The sequence below is a fragment of the Aegilops tauschii genome, chromosome 6 (assembly GCF_002575655.3).
Source record: "Aegilops tauschii subsp. strangulata cultivar AL8/78 chromosome 6, Aet v6.0, whole genome shotgun sequence".
NCBI lineage: Eukaryota > Viridiplantae > Streptophyta > Magnoliopsida > Poales > Poaceae > Aegilops > Aegilops tauschii.
In genome coordinates this window covers 14,698,214-14,721,716 of record NC_053040.3, presented here as the reverse complement: position 1 = coordinate 14,721,716, position 23,503 = coordinate 14,698,214, and the positions used below count along the sequence as shown (strand labels likewise).

At 44.6% G+C, this 23,503-nt stretch overlaps 2 protein-coding genes across 2 annotated transcripts; both read left to right on the top strand.

Moving 5' to 3' along the window:
• Positions 1-3,968: 3,968 nt before the first annotated feature.
• Positions 3,969-5,902, top strand: LOC109777441 (peroxidase 45-like). The gene is made up of 4 exons (XM_045229552.2): positions 3,969-4,290; positions 4,366-4,560; positions 5,123-5,285; positions 5,382-5,902. The coding sequence occupies exons 1-4, from the start codon at positions 4,066-4,068 to the stop codon at positions 5,756-5,758; spliced, it is 960 nt and encodes a 319-aa protein (XP_045085487.1). The 5' UTR covers positions 3,969-4,065; the 3' UTR covers positions 5,759-5,902.
• Positions 5,903-7,100: 1,198 nt separating this feature from the next.
• Positions 7,101-9,149, top strand: LOC141020561 (peroxidase 45-like). The gene is made up of 4 exons (XM_020336073.4): positions 7,101-7,741; positions 7,810-8,001; positions 8,339-8,498; positions 8,600-9,149. The coding sequence occupies exons 1-4, from the start codon at positions 7,529-7,531 to the stop codon at positions 8,974-8,976; spliced, it is 942 nt and encodes a 313-aa protein (XP_020191662.3). The 5' UTR covers positions 7,101-7,528; the 3' UTR covers positions 8,977-9,149.
• The last annotated feature ends 14,354 nt before the right edge of the window (positions 9,150-23,503 follow it).

Here is a 23,503-nt window from a genome sequence, read left to right as displayed (position 1 = left end):
AAAACAGCTAAAAATGAATTATCACCAGCTCAAGGTTTTTGGATGCATAAAAAGAATTCCATGATTTTACTCTACATAATTGCCATTCCCAAAAATTGACTGTACAAAGAGTTCTCACAAAATTGAAAGTGACATATTTAACTAATCTATTTTCGGTGAATTTTGTTCGTGAGATGTTTCATGTCATGTCACGGTGCAAAAGATTGCCATGTTTGTGATAACATTTTCTTTGTTTTCGCCATGGACCAACACAAAATGCCATGTTACAGTACAAAAAAGTCTAAAAGTGTACCATCATCCTAATAATAAAAATGTCATCCTCTTAATAGTAAAAATGCCATGTTATTAATAATAAAACTGCCATGTACAAAAAAAACTTGACTTGTGAACATTAGGAAATAAAAATGTCATCATAGTAGTAATAAAAATGTCATTCTCTTAATAATAGAAATGCCATGTTATTAATATAATAAAACTGCCATGTACGAAAACAAACTTGACTTGTTAACATTAGGAAATAAAAATGCCATCCTCTTAATAATTAAAATGCTATCCTCCTAAAAGTTAAAATGTCGTGTTACTAATAATGGAATTGTCATGTACAAAAACAAACTTGAGTTGTGGACATTAGAAAAAAGTTTAAATTTTCCATGCGACAAATTACAAAAAATTATAAAAACTGTTGTGTTAATTTTTTTTGAAAAATTGCCATGTACCTAAGCAAAAGAAAACATATTTTGCCATCTCGTAAAAAAGTAGAAAAATAAGGAGGGACCGAGATTTTATCCTAGGTCTTCGAGGTGGAGGCTCACATGACAAGTCAGTGCGGTGGGTGCTAGTGTTTTGTATAAGACAACGTTCGCTGGATTTGTATCACAGCGAACGAGTTCAAAATCTGATGTGTCTCATGTCCCCTGTGCCAAGACTCATGCAACGAAACCAACATAAAAGAGCGCGTTCGCCGGGATTGGCCCCTGGCAAACAGACCCTAATTAAAATTTCCGGTTATATTTACCTACAATATTCACAAACTCATGCTTGTTCCGGTGGTCAGTTTGTTGTGCAGCTTCTGCAGAGGTCATGGGGTTGAGTCCTCCTAGCTAAGCTTTTCTTTTTTCTATTTTACCTGCAAGTGGCCCACCGGTACAGACAAGAAACGCGCGATCGATTCCATGACCTCCAAGGTGAAATTTGGTAGCCATTTCCGCTGTGGTAAAGCAGGTTGTGTGTCTACAAAGACATAGGCACACTATATGATCATTTATGTAGTTCAAATTCAAATAATTTGATTTTTTTTGTTCGTAGCGACATTTCTCGATGGGTAAAGAAAAGGCTGGTTACCGACCGGTTTCCAAAAATCTCAGTTGAGAAAAAAAAAACAAGTTCCATACACATGAGATATGATGGCTCAAGGTGGAGAACCAAGGGACGGCATATGAAACTGTAAGTGTATGACCGTGCTCCGATGATTCCAAGGGTGATTCCACCGATTTAAGTGGAACTGGGAGTTTTCCACCTGTGCGCACTGCCTCACCCCTCGCCGGAATGTGGGGGCTGGGGAAGTGTTGTTCAGGGCGCTCATTGTTGATTCGTACATGATCTTTCTAATTGCTCACTACAAAATGCAAACCAACAACAACCACACTTTATGGTACCAAACTGAGCAGCTTGATCTCAACTACAACTATCTTTGTTCTAGTGCCCCGGCCCCCTCCTCCCCCCCCCCCCCCCTCCCACCCACACACATAATATTGTATCATCCTCATCACGGTTGGATCCATTCGGGTACCATCATTCTCTCTGTTGTCTTCCATGAACTTTGGAACATCTTAAAATAACGTAGTTTCAAAAATGACATGATATTTTTGTTGCAAACTCCAACCCTATTAAAAAGGTTATGGCAATTCTATATTTTCCAACACAAAACACATGCTCTCACATAGATCTTGCCTTTATGTTTAGGGCGAGCACGTGATAACCAGGGTCCCGAACATACCCGAGATGCTCGTGGGTGGTGCGAGATTAAATCTATGTGAATTGGGCACCATATATAATAACCAAGTGAAAGGACATGACAAACAAATAGTGGTGTGTCATTTTGTCGTGGTCATAATAACAACACTTTTTACTACATTGCCATATGTGGGTGCCCCATAATGTCTTTCATCACTAAGATATTGAAGTTTAGTGGTTACTTGAGTTTCGAAATGAATTTTGTGCAAAACTTGTAACCCTCGTTTGCCATCTTGACATACAAATATCAAATAGAGAAGATACCCCACACAGTCAGGCTTCAATAGAAGATGCCAAGTTTGTGTGATTGGTTAACTGCCATCAACATATTAACAAGGTACAACCATGCCACCCACTTACGACAAAGAGCGCACGCCGAAAACCAATATCCCTGTTACGCGCGCAAAGTATTTTTCCCTGGTTCAAGGGCTCCCCGCCGCAATTTCATTGATATGAAACTGATCATACACGACAGTGGTTTCAAAAATAGGAAACCAAGCGTCACCATAAAAGCACAGCCACCCCACCTGATCTCAAATATCTTGTTATATACTTCCTCCATTCCAAAATAATAGGAGTTCTAGCTGTGTCATAAGTCAAACTTGTCTAAGTTGGACCAACTTTATGTAAAAATCAACAAAGATCTACAGCACTAAATATACATAGTTCAAAATATATTTAACTCTAAATATCATTGGACCAAATTGGTGTTCTAGATGTTTATATATTTTTCATATAGACTTGGTGAAACTTAACAAATTTAACTCAGGCAAACCTAAAACTTCAATAATTTTGAAACGGAGAGAGTAACTACTACACAATATTTGAGCCCGAAAGACCAAACCAAACCAGATCCCAGAAAAGCGAAACATCACTACAATTTCTTTCTTGTAACAGAACTGAGACCACGAGTCATTGACATTACAGATACAACTTTCTATCCGCAAGACTTGATTCACATCTCACAAGTGCACCTTTTTCGCCGAAACCTTTTTTTCTCAAGAACCCCTGGTGAAACGGCAAAGCATCCAGCGATCCGCTGCACCATTGGCCCCCAGCCTTTTCTCCTTTGAAAAATCTCAACAGCTCTCTGATGGTTTTTTTTTTGCCCCTATTCGCTGGCTCGATGCTCCTTTATGTACGGTATGCCATGTACTAATACGGAAACAAATAGATGCTAAAGATACCGCTGCAATAGGATCATGCGGAATCTACCCCGGAAATGAGCACTATCTGTAGTTTTCCAGATCGATCAAATAATCGCAGCAATAATTAACTTAACAATGCTCCAAGTATATACCAGCTGGCTATATCACAATGAAGGAACAAGTGATCCATATATTTTTCTCATCACAAAATAAGCAGTTATCATTATCTACGCCTCCCCTTTTATTGAGATTATCGCTAGACCACATAGATTATCCCTAGGTAATTCCCAATTAAAGATATCCGTCGCAGTAGCGTGTTGCCGTTGAGTGATGATATATAAACCTCGTGTCCTTACCATTCCGACCAATGAACAAACCTGCGCTAAAGAAATCGTCCTTCACTTGTACGTTACCAGAATGGTGAGCTGTCACATGAGACAGATTTCGAAGTGGATATATTTGTCACTTTGCAACTCCTGCCACTTCAGACAGACATGCGGAGGTGACGATGACAGTTTGCTGTGCACTGGACTACTAGAGTCCAAGCGACACATGCAATAACGAGGTGACCATTTTTGGAGGTGACGACGCGGCAGTTTGAAAGTATGTTCATGCATGTGTACATCCTTATTCGATGGTCACTTTCGATAAGGATCCAGCGCACTTGAACATCACCGAGACACCAACTTTGTCGTGGCGTGTAAAGTAATCGTGGCGTGAGCTTCGGTGCCGTTTTGCTTTAGTCACGCCGGACCGGCAGCGGCCGCCGGCGGATCGACCGTCGAATATATATGCTGGAGTAGGGCGGCAGAGCCATCAGTTTCTTGTACTGCCTCTTGTAGAAGATCACGCAACACAACAGCCTTGACAAAAAAAGCAGTTGATTGAAGGGTCGACCAATTCCATGGCGAACCTCGGGTCGTTAGCCTCACTCCCCGCCATTGTCGTCGTGGTCGAAGTCGCTATCTTCTCGTCATTCGCAGCCGCGCAGCTGCGGCCGGACTACTATGCCAGCGTCTGCCCCAACCTGGAGGGCATTGTCCGGTACTCCGTGAAGCAGTCCATGGTCAAGTCCCCCATCTCCGCGCCCGCCACCCTCAGGCTCTTCTTCCACGACTGCGCCGTCATGGTATGGCACACACACAGGTAATAACAGCGCTCTCTTGCACGACTGACAGACTGACGGACGCACGCGAACGTGCAGGGCTGCGACGCATCGGTCATGATCATCAGCCCAACCGTCGACGACAAATGGCGGAACTACGACGACTACTCGCTGAAGCCGGAGGGCTTCCAGACGATCCTGGACGCCAAGGCTGCCGTGGACAGCGACCCTCAGTGCCGTTACAAGGTGTCTTGCCCCGACATAATCGCCCTCGCCGCAAGAGAGTCCGTCTCCAGGTAGTGTTGGTCTACCCAAAAGCTATGAAAATTGATAATGGAGGTACAGTGAAACTAAGCTTCATTTGGCAATTTTCTTACATCATAAAAATAAAATGAAGAAAAAAATGTATACAATCATGCATCAATTTGGTATCGTATATACAGATATACTTGACAATTGATATGCATTCGTATATGATATATCACATATACGTGATATATTCCCCGCAAAAAAAATATACGTGATATATACCCAGCCATATAACAAAGTAAAGATTGGCGCATACAGCCAATTATAGCAACAAACCATTGAGCAATAACAAAGGCATAGCAGAAAACATCCAACCATAATAAAGCAAAGCATGGCATATATAGCTTTAGCGTGACGCTAAGCTAACGTCCAAATTTAGTAGTACTAATGAAATTAATTACAATAGTGCGCATTATTAGCAAAAAAAATCAATAGTGCATAACACGTGCAGCTTTAATTTTGCGCAATAGCCCATTATTTAAAATAAAATACAGTAGGAGGAGGACCATCTTCCTTTGCCATGAGACGACCATGAACAAATGTGTTGCAGAGCGGAGGGCCCAACTACACAGTGGAGTTGGGAAGGTACGATGGGAAGATCTCGACAAGGAACAGCGTCATGCTGCCGCACGTCGACGACAACCTTGACAGCCTCAATGCCTTCTTCTATACCCTAGGCCTCTCCCAGATCGACATGATCGCATTATCAGGTACGTGATTCAGTTCAACATGTCATCAAATTCTGAATCTGATATTCTGATCACGTCGGCCGACCTGTTGTTGACCACCATCTACCACCACCTTAGGTGCCCACACCTTGGGCGCGGCGGACTGCGGCTTCTTCCAGCACAGGACCAAGGGCAGGGACCCTAGCATGAACCCGAGCTTTGACGCGCAGCTTCAGGGCACCTGTGCCAGGCAGAACTCCGCGTTCCTGGACGACGTGACACCAGTGGGATTTGACAACTCCTACTTCCAGCTCCTGCAGAAAGGCAGGGGCCTCCTAGGCTCCGACCAGGTGTTGTACACAGACGAGAGATCACGCGGTACCGTAGACTACTACTCATCCAACCAGGGCACCTTCTTCTACGACTTTAGCGTGGCCATGACAAAACTAGGCAGGGTTGGGGTCAAGACGGCCGTTGACGGCGAGATACGCCGTGACTGTCGATATCCAAATTAGAGACTTGTGGCATACGAAGATTGCTCATTGTCCAAACATATCACTGTCTATAAATGGACTATAAAATGTGTAAGGGTGAATTCCGTATATGCGATTGTAAATTTACCCGTACCCTCATATGTTATTCCAAATATGTCACTGAAATTTTGCAAGACGTATACATATGCCACTACAGGTAGTGGACCGTCAAGTGGCAACTGAAAAATATAATTTTGCCCTTACCTTGGGATGGTTTAGCCAAATGACTGAATTTTGCAGCGTAGTAAACACACAGAAACATGGGACCCGCTCATAACTGCACTTCTATGCGATGATTTAGTTCACATTTTTAAATTTCATAATGGATATTCCATATTCAAGAACGAATAAGTTTTACTCCTTGTTAAATAATGATTTCACCATTTCATACGTTGAGGGAAGAACAGATCTGAGCATCAAGAACTCATCCATAATTTCCACCCACATCCCAGGAATTAGTGAAATTTTGTACTCCCTCCTATCCAAATTAATTGATGCAGCCTCTATACAATGTAGTAACTTAAGGGAAGGAAAGCGAGGACAAAATGATGAATCAGAGCTTTCGGTGGCGGCTATCCATGGCCGTACCCTTCTGGGAGGCACCGTCCTGGAGTCCTTGCTTCGTCATTGTCCGTCTCACCCCTCGGTGGCTCCAAGTTGTTTTTCTTGGGTCATCTCTAGTTTCTTGGTTATCGTTCAAGTGGTGTGTCGGTGCCCGACACCTTTGTATCATGCCTTGGTGTGTGTGTTGTGTGCCGTGGTGGCATGTGTTTGTATCGGCTCACTCTGATGTATGTGGTGATGGTTGCTTTATATATAAAGAGGGTAACCCTTTTTGGGTTATTTCTTTCTAACAGATGGGTCCAGGGGTAAGATTGGGATTATGAAAAAAATTGTTAGCACGTTTGAGTTGGTACATGGTCAAAGAGGGGTTAACTTTTTTTAAAACACGGAAAAGACACGGGCGCTCATATATATACATGCGTACATTCACCACTACGAACGAATACACACATACACCCTATCCCTATAAGCTTCCGTCAAACATATGCTAATAGCTATCAAACCTTCCGCCAAACACAATACTAATCATTAGTAACTTCCAAAAAAAAAAGTGAACACAAACATTCTTAGCTAGGAAACCTTCCGCCAATGCTGAGAGAGAGAGAGAGAGAGAGAGAGAGAGAGAGAGAGAGAGAGAGAGAGAGAGAGAGAGAGAGAGAGAGAGAGAGAGAGAGAGAGAGAGAGAGAGAGTTAGAGAGCTTGGAGTCTGCCACTTGAGACGGATATGGGAGGCAGTGGACTTCAAGCTGTCTGAGGCTTAAACCTCGTGGAGAGGCGTCGGCATGTGTGTTCTTTTCCAGATAATCTCCCCATGCTTTGCCATGTGTCGGCGGCAGATCCAGCCAGAGAAAAGGAAAATCCAGTTGTCACTTTCGATATGAATCCTCGGATGTCATGTGAGTGAGACACTCCGGGTCCAAAATTCTCCAGCATGTATGTATATCCAAGACACCAAGTTGAACGTCACCAAGACACCAACGTAATCGTGGCGTGACAATTAACCGTCGCGTGAGCTTGAGTGCCGTTTGATTGCTTTAGTCACGCCGGCCGGTGGACGCGCGGCTCCTTCCGTCGAACAGTACCATTACTACTAGGACTCTAGTAGGGCAGAAGCCATCACTTTCGAACAGCTAACTAACCAAATTTGGAACAGTGTTGACAAAAGCAGTTCAAGGGGTCGATCCGTCGATGCATTCCATGGCAAAACTCGCCGCCGCCGTCGTCGTCCAAGTGGCTGTCATCTCACCGTTCGCGGCCGCGCAGCTGCGGGCGGACTACTACGCCGGGGTCTGCCCCAGCCTGGAGGCCATTGTCCGGAGTTCCGTGAAGCAGTCTATGGTGAAGTCCCCCATCTCCGCGCCCGCCACCCTCCGGCTCTTCTTCCACGACTGCGCCGCCACGGTATGGTACACATTGACGCAAGTTAATTGATGGCTAACATGCAAGACCGACGCACGTCATGCGTGCAGGGCTGTGACGCATCGGTCATGATCATCAGCTCCACCGGAGACGACGAGAACGCCAACGACTACACGCTGAAGCTGGAGGGGTTCCAGACGATCCTGGACGCCAAGGCCGCCGTGGACAGTGACCCGCAGTGCCGTTACAAGGTGTCCTGCGCTGACATAATCGCCCTTGCCACAAGAGAGTCCGTCTCCCAGGTATGGCATGGCGTATGACACAATCCTTAGATTTAACCTGTGAAAGTTTCAAGAAGTTTTGCCCAATGGATAAAAACATAGTACAAGAAAATTTCAGATTCATGAGATGGTGACATGGCGTATGACTAGGCGCTGACTAGGACGTCGATTGGTCGAAACTAGTCAAAGAAAAAGAGTCAAAAACCACCTCGGGGCTGTTTTTCGTCTGGTATTGAAAGTTGAGAGTTGTAAATTAGACGGCTTCGTAGTTTAGGGTTGCGTTTTAAACTTGGGCCGTAGTTTGGAGGTGTAATATGGACTGCTCTCTTCCCTGAACAAATGTGTCTGCAATCCGCAGAGCGGAGGGCCGAACTACACAGTGGAGCTGGGCAGGTATGACGGGAGGAAGTCGATGGACAGAAGTGTCAGGCTGCCGCACCCCGGCGACAACCTCGACAACCTCAACGCCTTCTTCTCAACCTTGGGCCTCTCCCAGACCGACATGATCGCACTATCAGGTACGTGAACATGATTTAATTCAACTCAACTCGTCGTGGACTTGTGATTCCTGAATCTGTTATTGTGAGTATACGATGACCACCATATCGCATCGCTTCAGGTGGCCACACCTTGGGCGCGGCGGACTGCGGCTTCTTCAAGTACAGGATCGGTGGTAACGACCAGAGCATGAACCCGAGCTTCGACGCGCAACTCCAGGGTACATGTGCCAAACAGAACTTCGCGTTCCTGGACGACGTGACACCGATAGGGTTCGACAACTTCTACTACCGGAACCTGCAGAACGGCAGGGGCCTCCTGGGGTCCGACCAGGTGCTATACACGGACGAGAGGTCCCGCGGCACTGTGGACTTCTACGCGGCCAACCAGGGCACGTTCTTCTCCGACTTCGCCGTCGCCATGACAAAGCTCGGCAGGGTCCGGGTCAAGACGGCCGCTGATGGCGAGATACGTCGTGACTGCCGGTACCCGAACTAAGGCTCTCGTCAAACCGTGCTACTGCACGGGCTAGCAGTGTTGGAAAAAAAATGAAGAATAAAATCTCTGGAATAATGTTTTGCTTTACTTCAAAAGGAAATTTTAATTTGTCTACTTTAGTAATTCATTATGTACAATATTCAGAGTAATCTATCTGTCTATCTATCCGCAAATGTCGTGTAGAGCTCGGGCTATGCGATATCTTTTATTTTTTTTGACAATCAACACCATATGATATATTTATAGTAGTGAACTGTACACGGTAGAGATACATGAGCTGACAACAGCGAATTCAAAATAAAGTCTAAAAGGAACGAGCAAATCTTCAAAATTTTCAAACGCTTTCTTCTTTCACGACACAATTGGATGTGCGTCTGCCTCGCGATCCCAACTTCTGGCATGTCATTGGCCTGTATTTCCGGCAGTATAGACCGGGTCGTCTTGTGTTGAGATTTAGCACAGTCACAGCCCTGCCCAGAAGTCCAGCTTATTTGGCCCATATCCCCACTTCATCGAAGCACATGGTATGGGCCCGCACTTTCATCTCGCCAGCAGCACCGTCAGTCTGTGAGTTCTCAAAAAAAAAATCAATCTGTGGGGAGAGAGACGGAAAGGGGGAGAGGAGCGGTGACAGAATAGGGAGTGATAAAGCATCGTACATTAACCACACATGTCGGCCTAGATTGAACCAAAAATTGAACCAGATTTGGTGACATTTACCAATATGTTCTTAAATATGTTATTATTCATCCTAAAATTGATTATGAAGAAATTATGATATCACATGGAAATAATATTATTCACTTTGTAAAATTATTTTTTGGGTGCTTTTCTTTCCTCTATACTGTTTATTTTGATCTTAGAAATGAAATGTACATACATACAAATAGCTAAACATATGTATTATTGCGTACCAACCTGTGGTTGAATGGTTAAGTGGACAGTGGTATCCCCAGCCCACCAGGATTCAAGTTCTGGTGCTCGCATTCGTCCTGGATTTATTTCAGGAATTCCGTCGATACGCGTTCAGTGGGAGGAGACGTTTTCAACTACAAGGCGCCTACAGTGAATTCGTTAATTCTCAAGATGATATGCCGGCTCAGTCTCTCGGAGGTGCTCATAGGGGTAGAATGCGCGTGTGTGCGTGAGTTATTTACCCAAAACCACCACAGTTGGCCTAGATTGAACCAAAAATTGAACCAAATTTCGTGACATTTACCAATATTTTCTTAAATATGTTATTATTCATCCTAAAATTGATTACGAAGAAATTATGATATCACATGAAAATAATATTATTCACTTTGTAAAATTATTTTTTGGGTGCTTTTCTTTTCTCTATACTGTTTATTTTGATCTCAGAAATGAAATGTACATACATACATATAGCTAAACATATGTATTATTGTGAACCAATATGTAGTTGAATGGTTAGGTGGGCAGTGGTATCTCCAGCCCATCAAAGTTCAAGTCTTAATGCTCCTATTTATCTTGGATTTATTTCAGGATTTCCGGCGATGCATGTTCAATTGGAGGAGACATTCCCGTCGACGACGAGGCACCTACGGTGACTTCGTAAATTTCAAAATGACATGCCGGCTCAGTCTCTTTTTTTTTGTGAGTGTCGGCTCAGTCTCTCGGAGGTACTCATAGAAGTAGGGTGTGCGTGTGTGCGTTCATAGGGGTGAGTGTATGCGCGTATGTATGAGCGCTTAAGTCTGTACTGATGTTCAAAAAAAAACATAGGTATTATTTGGAAGATGCCATGCGTAGTCGTCAACGTGGCCTTCCCGTAGCTCCTGCACCACACCGATGGATCACGTTATCCTAGCAAAGTAGGAATCCTAGCTAGGCACGGCTTGCGGCGTCTACATGTACGTTTATACATAAAATCAAGCTAGGTAGGCGACTCGTTGTTGCCCTAGCTTTTTTCATGGAAGCCTCGTGTCCGATCTCGATCTTGTGTCGATGATGAAGGGACTTGCCCCTGCCCCGCCGCCGGAATCGGCGGAGATGGTGCAGGAGATCCTGCTCAAGCTGCCCACCAGGGACGTGATCCGCTGCTGCTGCGTATTCAAGCTATGGCGCAGCCACTAGTAGAAAAAGAGGCTTCCATACGCCCCCATTAGTCCCCAAAACAATCGAACCGCGACAAAAGGGGCCTTTAGTCGCGGTTCGGGAGGAGACCCGCGACCAACTATCTGGGCCCAGCGCGCTCGGTCGACAGCTGGCGGACGGGAGGGGCTTTAGTCCCGGTTGGGCTGGCCAACCGGGACAAAAGGTCCCCGAAGGCCTTTAGTCGCGGTTGGCCTGGCCAACCAGGACTAAAGGCCCATCCAGCTGGCGGACGGGAGGGGCTTTAGTCCCGGTTCGCCTGGCCAACCGGGACTAAAGGTCCCCGAAGGCCTTTAGTCGCGGTTGGCCAGGCCAACCGGGACTAAAGGCCCATCCCTATATATAGGACTCAGCTCACTTCACTTCACTCAGCTCACTTCACAATTTTCAGAAGGGGGTGGTGGGTTTGCTTTTGGTTCCTCCTATGCACACAAGGTGTTCGATGAAATGCCCGAGAGCCTGAAACAAACATGATATGAAGTGTCCGAGCCACACTTGAGCTTTCTCATTTATTTTTCCTCCGCGATCGCGGTTAGCAACTTGAACCTTTCATGTGTCATTGATAAAATATGCATGTGTGTAGTTCATTGTTTAATTTGTATTATTTCTAGCTAGTTAGTTTAACAAATGCATGATGGTTAATTATATACTTTATATAATAATAATGCAGATGAATCGGCAATGGATGTACGGTCCCCGACTCTCCGGCGAGTTCACTACGGGTTTGAAAGATTTCCTCGTAGTGGCAAATGCGAACAAGCAGCAAGGTTTTATTATCTGTCCATGTGCTGTCTGTAAGAATCAGAAGGGTTACTCCTCCTCAAGAGACGTTCACATGCACCTGCTTCGGCACGGTTTCATGCCAAGCTATAATTGTTGGACCAAGCATGGAGAAAGAGGGGTTAGAATGGAAGAAGATGAAGAAGGGGATGATATCGATGACAACTATCATGATCATTTCGGTGATACTTTCATGGAGGATGATGCTGAAGGTGGGGAAGGGTTAGGTGAAGGTGAAGAAGAGGCACATGATGAGCCCGCTGATGATCTTGGTCGGACCATTGCTGATGCACGGAGACGCTGCGAAACTGACAAGGATAGGGAGAATTTGGATCGCATGTTAGAGGATCACAAAAAGTCGTTGTATCCAGGATGCGATAATAGTCTGAAAAAGCTGGGCTGCACACTGGATTTGCTAAAATGGAAGGCACAGGAAGGTGTAGGTGACTCATCATTTGAAAATTTGCTGAAAATGTTGAAGAATATGTTTCCGAAGAATAACGAGTTGCCCGCCAGTACGTACGAAGCAAAGAAGGTTGTCTGCCCTTAGGTTTAGAGGTTCTGAAGATACATGCATGCATTAACGACTGCATCCTCTACCGCGGTGAATACGAGAATTTGAATGAATGCCCTGTATGCACTGCATTGCGTTATAAGATCAGAGGCGATGACCCTGGTGACGATGTTGAGGGCGAGAAACCCAGGAAGAGGGTTCCCGCCAAGGTGATGTGGTATGCTCCTATAATACCACGGTTGAAACGTCTGTTCATGAACAAAAAGCATGCCAAGTCGTTGCGATGGCACAAAGAGGACCGTAAGTCCGACGGGGAGTTGAGACACCCCGCTGATGGAAACCAATGGAGAAAGATCGACAGAGTGTTCAAAGATTTTGCAGCTGACGCAAGGAACATAAGATTTGGTCTAAGTACTGATGGCATGAATCCTTTTGGCGAGCAGAGCTCCAGCCATAGCACCTGGCCCGTGACTCTATGCATCTACAACCTTCCTCCTTGGTTGTGCATGAAGCGGAAGTTCATTATGATGCCAGTGCTCATCCAAGGTCCAAAGCAACCCGGGAACGACATCGATGTGTACCTAAGGCCATTAGTTGATGAACTTTTACAGTTGTGGGCCAGACCTGGTGTACGTGTCTGGGATGAGCACAAAGGAGAGGAATTTGACCTACGAGCGTTGCTTTTTGTAACCATCAACGATTGGCCTGCTCTCAGTAACCTTTCGGGACAGACAAATAAGGGATACAATGCATGCACGCACTGCTTACATGAGACTGAAAGTGTACGTTTGGTTAATTGTAAGAAGAACGTGTACCTGGGTCATCGTCGATTTCTTCCCCGAAATCATAACGTAAGAAAGAAAGGCAAGCATTTCAACGGCAAGGCAGATCACCGGCCGAAGCCTGCGGAACGTACTGGTGCTGAGATATTTGATATGGTCAAGGATTTGAAAGTCATCTTTGGAAAGGGTCCTGGCGGACAATCAGTTCCGCGGGGAGTTGACGGGCACGCACCCATGTGGAAGAAGAAATCTATATTTTGGGAGCTAGAAGAAAGTCCTAGATGTCCGCTCTGCAATCGACGTGATGCATGTTACGAAGAATATTTGCGTGAACCTGCTAAGCTTCTTGGGCGTGTATGGGAAGACAAATGATACAAAGGAAGCACGGCAGGACCAGCAACTTTTGAAAGACCCAGATGACCGGCATCCGGAATGGTTTCAAGGTCGTGCCAGCTACGCTCTTACCAAAGAAGAGAAGGTCATTTTTTTTGAATGCCTGAGCAGTATGAAGGTCCCGTCTGGCTTCTCGTCGAATATAAAGGGAATAATAAACATGGCGGAGAAAAAGTTCCAAAACCTGAAGTCTCACGACTGCCACGTGATTATGACGCAATTGCTTCCGATTGCTTTGAGGGGGCTCCTACCGGAAAATGTTCGAGTAGCCATTGTGAAGCTATGTGCATTCCTCAATGCAATCTCTCAGAAGGTAATCAATCCAGAAGATCTACCACGGTTACAGAACGATGTGGTCCAATGCCTTGTCAGTTTCGAGTTGGTGTTCCCACCATCCTTCTTCGATATTATGACGCACCTCCTGGTCCACCTAGTCGAAGAGATTTCCATTCTCGGTCCTGTATTTCTACACAATATGTTCCCCTTTGAGAGGTTCATGGGAGTATTAAAGAAATATGTTCGTAACCGTGCTAGGCCAGAAGGAAGCATCGTCAAGGGCTATGGAAATGAGGAGGTAATTGAGTTCTGTATTGACTATGTTCCTGACCTTAAGTCGATTGGTATTCCTCAATCGCGGCACGAGGGGAGACTAAGTGGAAAAGGCAAGATCGGAAGGAAATCCACGATATGTATGGACGGTCATTCCATGACTGAAGCACACCACACAGTTCTGCAAAATTCCAGCTTTGTGGCTCCGTACTTCGAGCAACACAAGAATATTTTACGCTCGGACAACCCGGGGAAGCCTGAATCCTGGATTAGAAAGGCCCACATGGAGACTTTCGGCAGTTGGTTGCGAAAACATTTAATGAATGACAATGATGTTGGAGATCAGCTGTACATGTTGGCCAAGAAACCATCTTCGACTATAACGATTTTCCAAGGGTACGAGATAAATGGGAATACATTTTACACCATCGCCCAAGATAAAAAGAGCACCAACCAAAACAGTGGTGTCCGCTTTGATGCAGCAACCGAGAATGGGCGAAAGGTCACATATTATGGTTACATAGAGGAGATATGGGAACTTGACTATGGACCCTCCTTTAAGGTCCCTTTGTTCCGGTGCAAATGGTTCAAGCTAACAGGAGGTGGGGTAAAGGTGGACGAGCAATACGGAATGACAATGGTGGATTTCAACAATCTTGGTTACCTTGACGAACCATTCGTCCTTGCCAAAGATGTCGCTCAGGTTTTTTATTTGAAGGACATGAGTAGCAAACCGAGGAAACGGAAAGATAAGAAAACGATCAGTACATCATGCGATGATCCAAAGCGCCACATTGTTTTTTCAGGGAAAAGAAACATCGTGGGAGTGGAGGACAAGACAGACATGTCAGAAGATTATAATATGTTTGGTGAAATTCCACCCTTCAAAGTGAACACTGACCCAAGCATTAAGTTAAATGATGAGGATGCTCCATGGATACGGCACAATCGTAAGCAAGCAGGGACACAAGGGAAGAATTGATGTGTAATAATTTATTGTACCAAACTTTGTATTTGGTCGATGAACTGAATGTGTATCAAACCTTTTGACAAACCTTCAAGGGATTTTAAAATGAATTAGTTTTATTTTTCTGTTTTTTTTGATATATAATTGTATTTTTAAGATTTTAAAATGAATTAGTTTTATTTTTCTGATTTTATGATATATTATTTGTATTTTTAAGAATTTAAAATGAATTAGTTTTATTTTCTGATTTTTTTTGATATATAATTGTATTTTTAAGATTTTAAAATGAATTAGAAACAAAATAATATAAACTTTAATAAAATATATAAGTACAAACAAAATAAAATAAATTTTAATAACATAAATAAAATTGATTCAACTAAAATTATCGAAGTATTTTCTGTTCAAAATCATTGAAAGCTAAAAGAATTTTCATAAAGAACTTTTTTTGTTAGAAACTTTAATAGCAAAAATAATTATCATAAAGTAAAATAAATAAGTAATTAGAAACAAAATAAAATAAAATAAATAAGTTTTTTGTTGTAAGTAGAAACAAAACAAAATAAATAAAGCAAAAAAGAAAACAAAAAACAGGCAAAAAATAAAAAATATGCCACCTACTGGGCCACCACGGCCTGAATACGACTAGAAACCCATTAATGGGCCAGGATTTAGGCCTGTAGAAGGCTCAGTAGGCCCACAGGCACATAGTGACAGTATAGGCCCGTAAGCCTGCATTTGAGAGGAGCTCGAAGTGGTCAGCGCAGCCGCGCTTATAAACCACTGTCGAAGCCTCTCGGCTAGCGAGGTGGGACTAAACATCCCACCGCACCGCGCCAGTCCAGCACAATGCCTTTAGTCCCGGTTGGGGAGGCGAACCGCGACTAAAGGATACCCTTTAGTCGCGGTTGTTGTCCCCAACCGCGACTAAAGGGTCTTTTTGCGCGGGAACGAAAGCGGCGCCAAAACCCTTTAGTCCCGGTTGGGGAGGCGGACCGCGACTAAAGGTACCCTTTAGTCGCGGTTGGTGTGGCCAACCGCGACTAAAGGGTACCTTTAGTCGCGGTCTGTAGGGGAACGCGACAGAAAACGAAAATTTTCGGTATAGCGAGCACGCCCAGGACCACTATGGAGACTGCATACAAGGTTTGATCTGATCCGTACCGACTCGAAGCGCAGCGGAAGAAGAGTCGGTGTAGATCGTCGGTGCAGATCCCCGCAGCTAGGATTTACAACCTCCCAACCGCGAGGATGTACTCCCTCTCCGGACAGCCCTTCGGGAGGCGGTCGGACAGTCCCCCGGACAATGTCGCGGACAGCCCTTCGGGAGGACCCTCGAAACTCGGACGGAGACTCGGACAGCCCTTCGGGAGGACACTCGAACAGCCCCTCGGGCAAAAGATCGAAACTACAATCTCTCTACGGGGTTGCACACATACGGTGTCAGCTATCCGGCAGGGCTTCGCCGTCCAGAACTAGTTCCTGCCGGAACCCAGACAGCCTTACGGCTCTACGAAACTCTTTTCGTGGGAGGGAGAGAAGAAGCCAGATAATGCATGGCATGTGTATGAGAGCAAGGGATGAGTGTGGAGGGCTGCCCCTCCACCTCTATTTATAGGAAATCCCAAGGGGTAGGGTAGTTTCACACAAAAACCCAAAATGCACATGAATGAAGTCCTTCCACAAGGACCTAGAAGTGAAACCAATGAACAAAAGGGTCCCCAAGGGGGGATACCCCATGTGGCCGGCCACACCCCCATGAGGGGCCCAAAAAATGGGTCCTATCCATCCATGTCATCCCCAAGATCTTTTGGAGCAAAGCCCCAAAAGGTGGCTTTCCATAAAGTAACCATAAAGCTGATTTTCACTATTCACGACGACATTTTTCAGCGTCTGATCGAACTGAAAATATTTATGTGGGCTAAGAACATTTCCAGTACCCACTAAAATGTTTTTCAACGCGTTCCGAAACAATTCCGGTTTTAGTGATTTTCATCTGCGAAACGCATCTGAAGTGGCTCCGGCAGCTCCGGAACATTTCCGGTTTTTATCTCAGAAAATTCCAAAAAGCTTCCAGAATGATTCTGGCATCCTCCAAGAATTATCAGGCATGTGCCGAAACCAATTTGACTTAATGGTGTATCCCGAAACAACTTTTCGGTATCATCGAAACTTATCCGATGACCTCTCTCTGCGGTACGATTCCGCTGTCCGAAACTTTTCGGTGTCCGAAACTTTTTCGGTGATTTTCTCTCAGACTCCCTGTCTAGTATTCAACAGACAGATGACCCTTAAGCGTGTGACCCTATAGGTTCGGTGAAGTATAGACATGACCTGGAACCCCTTCCGATCAATGATCAACATCGGAGCCGTGGACACCCATATTGACCCCTATACCCACACGAATGAATATTCGAGTGAACCTCCAGTTGCAGTGAGCTATTCCTGTTGCTTCGCGATATGTCACAAACACCCGAGGTGAGATTTATTGCATGCCCATGGACGAACAATTTGTCCACCATGCAAGTTACCTCGTTACCGGTTTTGTTCTCTTTTCTCGTTTCCGTGTTCCGACATTCCAGTGATCAAATCACAATGTGTCTGGCCAGACGATGATGGATACCGTTACACCGAGAGGGCCCGAGTATATCTCTCCATCGTCGGAGGAGCAAATCCCAATCTTGAGCTATCTTGTTACTTCCTATACTTTTCCGTGAACCCGAAAGCTGCCGTAATAGCCACCCAGTTACGGATGACGTTTAACAAACCCCAAAGTTCACGAAGCAAGCACGAAGGAACTTGATACTCTCATGGTCTAAGGAATTATGCAAACATTAACTATCTCAATGATATTAACCATAAACTTGTGACGAAGGTATCTCATAGCACAACATCAATCCGGGTTGATCCAACACAAGCGTTCTACCAAACTTGTGCCCTCAAAATTGCCGGCATAGTCATGCCCATGATCAGGAAACAGGATCATCATGCAATACTTGAGCTAGTATTAGAGGCAAGACTAGGAATATGTTTTACCGTTTATTATACCACACGTGCATATGAGTTCCCTCCGAGCCTCGTGGATATTGTAGACTCGAGAATCATTGCAGTTATAGCATGGATCATAAACATTCATTACAAACTTGGAGATACAAAATAACTGTTATTACTGCCTCTAGGGCATATCTCCTACAGACTCCCACTTGCACTAGAGTCATAATCCAGTTACATGGCTTCCCTAACACCAATGGCTATCCGGTGCTGCTCATGTTTTGCTCGTGGTAGAGGCTTTGTCATCGGGTCTGACACGTTCAGATCCGTGTGAACTTTGCGTACTTTCACTAAACCCTCTTCGACATGATGTCGAATGAGTTTATATTTGCGTTGAATATGTCTTGTCTTATGGTGCGAACTTGGCTCCCTTGCCTGAGCCACGGCGCCACTATTATCACAATAGATCTCCACCGGGTCCTGGGCACTAGGAACCACACCAAGGTCTTCAAGAAATTGTTTGATCCATACCGCCTCCTTGGAGGCTTCTGAAGCAGCAACATATTCCGCCTCCGTCGTAGAATCCGCCACAGTCTTTTGTTTGGAACTTTTCCAATCAACTGCGCCGCCGTTCAATATGAAAACGTAGCCTGATTGAGATTTGAAGTCATCTGGGTCAGTCATGAAGCCTGCATCAGTGTAACCACTTACAATGAGCTCTTCATCACCTCCGTACACAAGGAGTAAATCCTTGGTCCTTCTGAGGTACTTAAGAATACCCTTGACTGCGGCCCAGTGTTCCAACCCTGGATCACTTTGGTACCGGCTGCTAACACTTAGCGCATAGGAAACATCTGGTCTTGTACATAGCATGGCATACATAATAGAACCAACTGCCGAGGCATATGGAACATCATTCATTTTTACTCGCTCATCCAGAGTCCGAGGACTCTGATTCTTGCAAAGCACTGTGCCAGGTGACATGGGGAGTAGGCCTTTCTTGGAGTTCTCCATGTTGAACCTTTTCAACACCTTGTCAATGTACGTGCTTTGGCTAAGCGCTATCAGGCGTTTTGATCTATCTCTATAGATCCTGATGCCTAATACATATGCCGCTTCGCCTAAGTCTTTCATTGAAAAACTTTTCTTCAATGAGTCTTTTATTTCGCTAAGAAAAGTCACGTCATTTCCAATCAACAATATGTCATCCACATACAAGATTAGAAATGCTTTTGCGCTCCCACTAAACTTCTTGTAAACACAAGATTCTTCGTCATTCCTGATGAAGCCAAACTCTTTGACCACTTCATCAAAACGAATGTTCCAGCTCCTTGATGCTTGCTTCAGACCATAAATGGCTTTCTGAAGTTTGCATACCTTTCCAGCATCCTCATGAATGACAAAACCTTCTGGCTGTATCATGTATACATCCTCTTTGAGGTTTCCATTTAGGAAAGCCGTTTTGACATCCATCTGCCATATTTCATAGTCGAAATAAGCAGCAATTGCTAGCAATATCCTAACAGACCTAAGCATAGCTACTGGCGAGAAAGTCTCGTCGTAGTCCACTCCTGGAACTTGTGTGAACCCTTTCGCGACAAGTCTAGCTTTGTGGATAGTAATGTTACCATCCGCGTCCGTCTTTCTTTTGAAAATCCATTTACAACCAATGGGCTTTACGCCTTCTGGAAGTTCTTCCAAGTTCCAAACTTGGTTTTCGTACATGGATTCCATTTCGGATCTCATGGCTTTGTGCCATTCTTTTGAGCTGGGCCCCGCCATCGCTTCCTTGTAGTGCGCAGGTTCATCGTCTTCAAGAATGAAGATTTCGTTATGAAACCACTCAGGTGGCTGGATAGCCCTACCTGATCTGCGCGGTTCAGTTACAACATTGTCTGAAGTCTCCGCATCACATGCGACAACTTCCGGCCCGGTTGTAGGGATAATTAGCGGAATTTCTTCCGGTTCCTTAGCCATATCAACGGTTGCCGAAGATTCACTAATCTCATTGAGTTGTACTGTCCTCCCAATCACTTCTTTAGTGAGAAACTCTTTCTCAAGAAAGACTCCATGTTTTGCAACAAACACTTTGTTCTCGGAGGCGTGGTAGAAAGAATACCCAACTGTCTCCTTGGGATAACCTACAAAGTAACATTTGTCTGATCTGGGATCAAGTTTGCTTGGCTGTAAACGCTTTACATAAGCTTCACAACCCCAAATTTTGAAAAACGACAGGTCGGGTTTCTTCCCGTGCCACATCTCATGTGGCGTCGTCTCAACAGATTTAGACGGTGCTTTGTTTAGTGTGTGAGCAGCAGTAAGTAGTGCATGACCCCAAAAAGATATTGGAAGATTTGTAAGAGACATCATTGACCTTACCATGTCCAACAAGGTTCGGTTACGTCGTTCCGATACTCCATTTCTCTGTGGAGTTCCGGGAGGCGTAAGCTGTGAAACGATTCCACGATCACTCAGATGTTGGCCAAACTCATGACTAAGATATTCGCCTCCGCGATCAGACCGCAGAAACTTAATCTTTTTGTTACGATGATTTTCTACCTCATTCTGAAATTCTTTGAACTTTTCAAAGGTTTCCGATTTATGCTTCATTAAGTAGATATAGCCATACCTACTCAAATCATCAGTAAAAGTCACGAAGTAAAAATATCCACCCCGTGCGCCTGTGTTCATTGGACCACATACATCACTATGTATTATTTCCAATAATTCACCCGCCCGTTCAGGATGACCCGTGAACGGCGTCTTGGTCATTTTCCCCATCAGGCAAGCTTCACATGTGTCAAATGATTCAAAATCAAGGGACGGTAAAACTCCATCTTTATGGAGTCTTTGCATGCGTTTCTTACCGATGTGGCCAAGGCGACAGTGCCACATGAAAGTGGTGGTGGTATCAGCCTTCTTAAGGCGTTTAGCATTCATGTTAAAGACATCATTTCCACATTCAAGATTTAGTATGAAAAGGCCCCCAACAATGGGTGCAAATCCATAAAACATATCCTTACAATAAAGTGAACAACCATTGTTCTCAGACTTGTACGAATACCCATCGTGTACCAAACATGATCCGGAGATAATGTTTCTACACAACAGTGGAACAAAATAACAGTTACTTAGTTCTAAGATAAATCCTGAAGGGAGACGTAGAGGCATAATGCCGACGGCTTGAGCGGCGATCCCAGCGCCGTTCCCGACGCGCATCACGACTTCATTCTTTGCTAGCTTGCGCACCTTCTGAAGTCCCTGTATCGAGTTGCAAATGTGAGCAACCGATCCGGTATCAAATACCCAAGACTTAGAGTTTTCGCTAGCAAGCAAAACGTCAATGACATTAACTTGTATAACAATTATACCTTTTCCGGTTTTCCCGGTCTTCTTATCTTCCAGATACTTCTTGCAGTTTCTCTTCCAGTGTCCTGTGCCCTTGCAGTAGAAGCACTCAGTTTCATTCTTGGCTCCGCCCTTAGAGTTGCTCTGGGAGCCGGTCTTACCAGTGCCCTTGCCCTTCTTTGGCTTGCCTTTCTTCTTTTTGAAACTGGCGGTTTTATTCACAAGCAACACTTGCTTGCGATTTTTCCGCAGTCCTCCTTCTGTAGTTTTCAGCATGGCGAGCACTTCTTCAGGCGTCTTCTCCATCCCTGTCATGTTGTAGTTCATGACAAAACCGTCGTAAGACGGGGGGAGTGAAGAAAGCAACATGTCCATCATATGGCCAGGTGGAAGTGGAAATTCTAGGGCTTTAAGCCTTTCAGAATAGCCAATCATTTTGACCACGTGTTCGCCAACTGAACTACCCTCAGCCATCTTGCAATCCATCAAAGCCTTCATGATATCATATCGTTCAGACTTTGCGGTTTCCTTGTACAGAGCATCCAATTCCCGGATCATATCACGGGCTTTATGGAATTCAAAACGTTTTTGAAGCCCTGGACTCATGCAAGCTAGCATGAGGCACTGCACTAAGTTGTGATCATCATCCTTAGTGGCCCAGACATTTTTTTCATCTACCGGTGCATCTGCCGCCGGTTTAGCTGGAAGAGCAGTTTCAAGCACGTACAATTTCTTAGCGCTCCTGAGGACAATCCTCAGGTTACGGACCCAGTCCGCATAGTTGTTTCCAGTCGTAGCTAACTTCTCTTTCTCTAACATCGGGCCTAAGTTGAACGCGGTGTTGCGAGCCATTTGATCTACAACGAAGACACAAGTTTCACTTAGACTTTGTTTATAATGAAATTTGCACTAGTGAATAAACATTTTATTCTAAAATGCACTCCCACTCAAATCAATATCTCTCAAAATTGATTATGAGTGATTCAAGATCCGTGTCTTGATTGTTCGCCATTGGTGTAACACCACTGATGACGAAAATCTTAACCGGTAGGCCAACTTGCCAATCACATCACTATGTGACTCTTGTTCATCTTTCGATGCGTGTGTTCCGAGCTCATGACGGTCATGCCTGAACGTCAAGACAACCAAGTGATCTCGCTGCGAGGTCTCAACTCACCCGCCTCACACTTCTCTAATCGTTCGTACCCGTGTGACACGGCGCACCCCGAAAAGATAGGTGCCGTGACGGTGCTACACTTGGGAGAACACTATCTACTTGATATTTTTAAGTGAGAGATCACCCTAATAAAAGCGACTACCGCGCAATCAAGAAGGGTGCATCATAGGGGATAAACATCTCAGGCAATTCATAATTAGCATGATATGGTATAGCCCTTTCTGACGGAGAAGTCTTTCAATTCTTCGTCTTCGGCATTTGCGTCGGTGTTCACCTTCGCGAAGATTGCCACCACCTTGTCGATGCACCAGATAATATTGCTATCTCTATAGCTAATAAAATAAGTGCATTACTTAAGGTTGACACGCAGGTCATTAAAGTGCAATCATATGGCTCCAGCCATCATGCAGAATCATGACACGCAGGTCATGTTAGTTACATCATATAGTCATCTCATACATAATCAAATTGAATATGAGCATTGCTATACCACATCACATGCACATCCTGCAAAACCAAGTTAGACGCCTCTAATCGGTTTATGCAAAATTTTATTTTACGTGGCTTCTAAGGTTTTGACTTAAACCGCAGCTACCAACGTTTTATCATCAAGTATGATTATTCAAGTTGCTAGATTAACATCTCGGGGTGTATGAAACACGAGATAATTAAATCTCGAGCCCCATACTAAACTTCGTCATACGCATGACCCCCGTGCAGATCATATCTGCAATGCCCTTTCATCTGCGAATTTCATCTTTCTTTTGACTATGGCAGAACCCAAAGAACTGATAGCACTTCCATGATCAATCAGGATCACGGATTGCCAGAACTTTGTCAAATTCCACCATGCTGTCTCGAGATTGAGCAAACGCAAATTCTAGGGAAGCAACAAGAACGTCGGGTAACAG

What these genes read in the sequence shown, in the direction of transcription:
- LOC109777441 (XM_045229552.2), top strand. Translation starts at nt 4,066, where the DNA reads ATGGCGAACCTCGGGTCGTTAGCCTCACTCCCCGCCATTGTCGTCGTG. An exon ending in TCCACGACTGCGCCGTCATG is followed by an intron (nt 4,291 to 4,365) that starts GTATGGCACACA and finishes GCGAACGTGCAG; the next exon opens with GGCTGCGACGCATCGGTCAT. An exon ending in CCGCAAGAGAGTCCGTCTCC is followed by an intron (nt 4,561 to 5,122) that starts AGGTAGTGTTGG and finishes ACAAATGTGTTG; the next exon opens with CAGAGCGGAGGGCCCAACTA.
- LOC141020561 (XM_020336073.4), top strand. Translation starts at nt 7,529, where the DNA reads ATGCATTCCATGGCAAAACTCGCCGCCGCCGTCGTCGTCCAAGTGGCT. An exon ending in TCCACGACTGCGCCGCCACG is followed by an intron (nt 7,742 to 7,809) that starts GTATGGTACACA and finishes TCATGCGTGCAG; the next exon opens with GGCTGTGACGCATCGGTCAT. An exon ending in CAAGAGAGTCCGTCTCCCAG is followed by an intron (nt 8,002 to 8,338) that starts GTATGGCATGGC and finishes TGCAATCCGCAG; the next exon opens with AGCGGAGGGCCGAACTACAC.